This window comes from Carlito syrichta, unplaced genomic scaffold, assembly GCF_000164805.1.
Source record: "Carlito syrichta isolate Samal-C Ts95f unplaced genomic scaffold, Tarsius_syrichta-2.0.1 Scaffold138808, whole genome shotgun sequence".
Lineage (NCBI taxonomy): Eukaryota > Metazoa > Chordata > Mammalia > Primates > Tarsiidae > Carlito > Carlito syrichta.
In genome coordinates, this window is record NW_007082904.1 from 26,075 (window position 1) to 29,728 (window position 3,654).

Below are 3,654 nucleotides of genomic sequence, written 5' to 3' on the forward strand. Positions count from 1 at the left end.
CCGTGGGGGGCGGAGTTGTCCCCGCCCCCCCCCCGTTCCCGGGGGACTGCGGCCCCTTCTTAAGCCCGCAGAGCCTCTAGCGGCCCCTCACTCGTCTCTCCCTCCAGTCTCCCTCCCGCGCGATGGCTTCGGCGCTGAGCTATGTCTCCAAGTTCAAGTCCTTCGTGATCTTGTTCGTCACCCCGCTCCTGCTGCTACCACTCATCATTCTGATGCCCGCCAAGGTCAGTTGCATCTCCAGGCAGCCCCGCGGACTCTGGGCACCGGTGCCCACTAACGGGCTCCGAACCCTGGAGCACAGAGCTGGAGCGCACGGACTCCCGGCGGGCACAGCTCCCCTGGGGCGCGCGCCCTCGGGAGCTCGAGGTGTCAGATGGGAGGTGCCTGCCAAGAATCTGAAGGGCATGGCGACGCCGGGGCTCACCAGCCTTAGGGTGTACAGATCCCAGGGCGCAAGAACTGTCCGAGCAAGCACGGAAACCTAGTAGTGAGCAAAGATCGTAGCCACACAGACCTCGGCTCAGAATCTTCCCAGAGTACATAACCGTGTCTCCCAGAAAATGCCACCCACCGCCCACAGGGAGCCTGGGTCCTTGCCATTCCCTCCCGCTGTCTCTCCTGCCTCTTCCCATTCGCGAGTGGAGACTTCAAGGGATGGGTGGCTTCTGACGTCAGTCAGGGACCCACATGAAAAAAGCACCACCCAGGTGGACCCTGCGTTGTCTTTGCCACTTTCTGGATCTTCTTTGGGCCTCAGTTTCCCTAGCTGTGACCCACATTTCTCTCCAGCTCTGAAAGCCGGGAAGCCACAACTGAGTCAAAATCTTGCTCCAAGCTGGAAGGCTGGTTGGATTGGCCTGCTTTGCCGGCTGGCTGGAGCTGTGGCCCGAGGCGGGACACATTCCCAGAGCGCACGCCTTGGGTGGCACGACCTAGGGCTGCAGGGAAGCTTCATCCCATGCCCTGGCCTCCTAATGTTCCTGGGAGGGAAGGAGGGAATGAATGGCCCTGGTGGCAGGGTGGGGGCAGGGCTGAACGCCTGGCCCCAGGCTCCACTGGGCTGTGCACGGCCAGTTTGGCAGAGGCCCGAGCCCTTTGAAGCCTTTTGTGGCTGCTGGCTGCTCCTTCCTCATTCCCTCTTTCAGCCCTTTCACTCTTAGCCCAGACAGGAAACCTCCGGCTCCCCACTCCCCAGGCAGGTTTGAGAAACAGAGGAGCTCTTCAGGGGATGCTTTGGGGGCAGCTCTGGAGGAGGGGCTTGCACTGTGCAGTCAGGAAGCCCATGCAGGAGAACTGGCCTTCCACCATTCACTCATCTATGTAAATTTAGCCAAACCCCTGTGCTGTCTGGGCCTTGGTGTTCTCATCTGTACAACGGGACTAGGTGGTTTGGTTCTGATGCTTTAAGGTTTTGGGTATCAAAGGGGGTTATGTTGGCTCCTAGTACAGGGAAGTGGAGACTGGGTGGGCTGAGCACAGGTTTGGGATGTGTCAAGGACAGCAGATCCAACTGTGGGAGCTCTTCAGTTGCCACACCACCTGTGAGCAGCCATATTTCCTCTGTAGAAAGAGATTTGGGGCTGTGAGTGTCTGTGGGAGGGAGTCAGGCAGAAGAGCTGTGATTTTAGTTCTGCTGAAGGCAGTATGTTCCTGAAATAATTATAGTAGCTTGGCTGACCTTCCTGCTCTGGTAGATGGTGACTGAGACCCCATTCCCACCTGAACTGGGACCCCAATTCAGTGTGAGTGTGTGTATGTGTGTGTGTGTGTGTGTGTGTGTGTGTGTGTGTGTGTGTGTGTATGTGTGTGTGTATGTGTTTAAGTTGCCCTGGGAGTGAGGATCAGGAGGGGAAGAGGAGACACCAGTGGGTCCTTCCATAGTCTGCCTTCCTGTACTTATCTCTGGCTGTGTTGGGTGAATGGAAGCCTGGACCCTGTCTTCTTGTTTCCCTTTGTTCCTCTGTTTTGGTCACCCTGCCCCCTCCCTTCATGGCCATCCCACTGTGCCAGGAAGCCCAGAGGTACACAGCACGGGCAGAGTGGCTGGGAAGCTGGCAGGACCTTGGCAGCCAGGGCAGCATGGTACTCTCAGGGCGGTGACTTCCAGGGCACACTGCCCTCTGCCAACACTCTGTCCCTCTATTCACCAACTGTCTTCAGTTTTTCCTCTTTCCACCTTGGTTCCTTCCTGTTCTCTCTCTCTTTTTTTTAAACAACAACGAAAATAATTTAATCAAAGAAATGATAAATTTCTTGTATTGTTTATTTAAACTGTAAAAAATATCTTTTTTATAACGTGAAAATGAAAATACCCTCAAATTTTATAGCATTAATATTTTGATGGACATCTTTTCAAAAACCAATCAATCTCTTGTCTCTCCACACACACACACACACATACACGCACACACACAGTGTATGTTTTGTTTAGACTTTCTCATTAAGCAACTTGACAGGGACACCCTTACTTGTTAAGAATTCTTTGAATAGTGAGCCATGATTTTGTTCGGATGTGAATTTATTCACATGTACTTTCAGTGCCTCTATATTATTGGAGCCTCATTATGTGCTAGGCATTGTGCTGGAAACTGACGTTTAAATTCCATTGCCTGCTTTTATCTCAGCTGTAATGGCTTTTCCTGCTGTTTTCTGGGCCACAGGGAAGTGCTCTGAAGTGCGCACAGGGAAGTGCTCTGAAGTACGCACAGGAAGCCAGGCTTCCCTCTGCAGGTAGAACCCATCTCATTCTTCACAGTTACCACCCTCTCCTCAGACTTTCCTAGCATTGCCCTTCCTAGTCTGCCCTCTTCACTGATGCTCTAGACTAGGGAGGCTCAGGCTTGTTGACTGGTATGATTCAGGGATGTGACGCCTCCTGGGCTTTCTAACAGAGTGGAGGTGACGGAGCAGTTAGCCTTGCAACTCATCTTCTTTTCTTTTCCATCTTTTTTGAGTCAGAGTCTCACTCTGTCACCCAGGCTGGAGCTCAGTGGCATGCTCACAGTCACTGCAGCCTCGACCTGTTGGGCTGAGGCAGTGATCCTTCCGCCTCAGCCTTTCAAGTAGCTGGAACTACAGGCGTGAGCTACCATGCCAGCTATTTTTTTTTTTAATTGTAGAAACGAGGTGTCACCAAGTTGCCCAGGCTGGTCTAGAACCCCTGAGCTCAGGCAGTCCTCTCACCTTGGCCTCCCAAAGTGCTGGGATTACAGGATTGTGCCGCCGTGCCCGGCCTCATCTTCTTTTCTGATGGGTATATTTGGCTCCTGCAGGAATGCATGGTGAAAATTGGTTACACATGCCACTGACTGCTTGTAAGTTTAGAGAATTAAAAAAAATCAAGGACTTTGTGTGTCATACATGAAGAATGAATACTCTTAAATCATCAATTTATAGATGAGGACATGAAGCAAGGGAGAGAGGGGCCAGGACTGGGAGCAAGAGGAAGAATATACCTGTGAGGTTGTTTAGAATGACTGTCATGTGATGATAATAAGAAGTAAATTGATCTTTTAGCTAGTGTTATTGTTTTAAAATTCTCTACAGTGCACCCTCTCACTGCCTGCCCCTGAAGGGGATCATTCCCACCGCCTGCCCCATGATATACTCTTTTTTTTTTTTTTTTTTGAGTTGGAGTCTCACTCTGTCACCCAG

The 3,654-nt window shown here is 51.9% G+C and overlaps 1 protein-coding gene across 4 annotated transcripts in view; it reads left to right on the top strand.

Moving 5' to 3' along the window:
* The window catches only part of SLC13A5 (solute carrier family 13 member 5), a 27,725-nt gene continuing 24,071 nt past the window's right edge, over positions 1 to 3,654 (top strand). For 3 of the 4 annotated variants that reach the window (XM_008049873.2, XM_008049876.2, XM_008049874.2), the window contains exon 1: positions 1 to 224. In XM_008049873.2, the coding sequence (XP_008048064.1) occupies positions 123 to 224 (102 nt within the window). In that variant the 5' untranslated portion in view covers positions 1 to 122. The remainder of the gene's footprint in view (positions 225 to 3,654) is intronic. The other variant, XM_008049875.1, reaches the window with a different exon arrangement.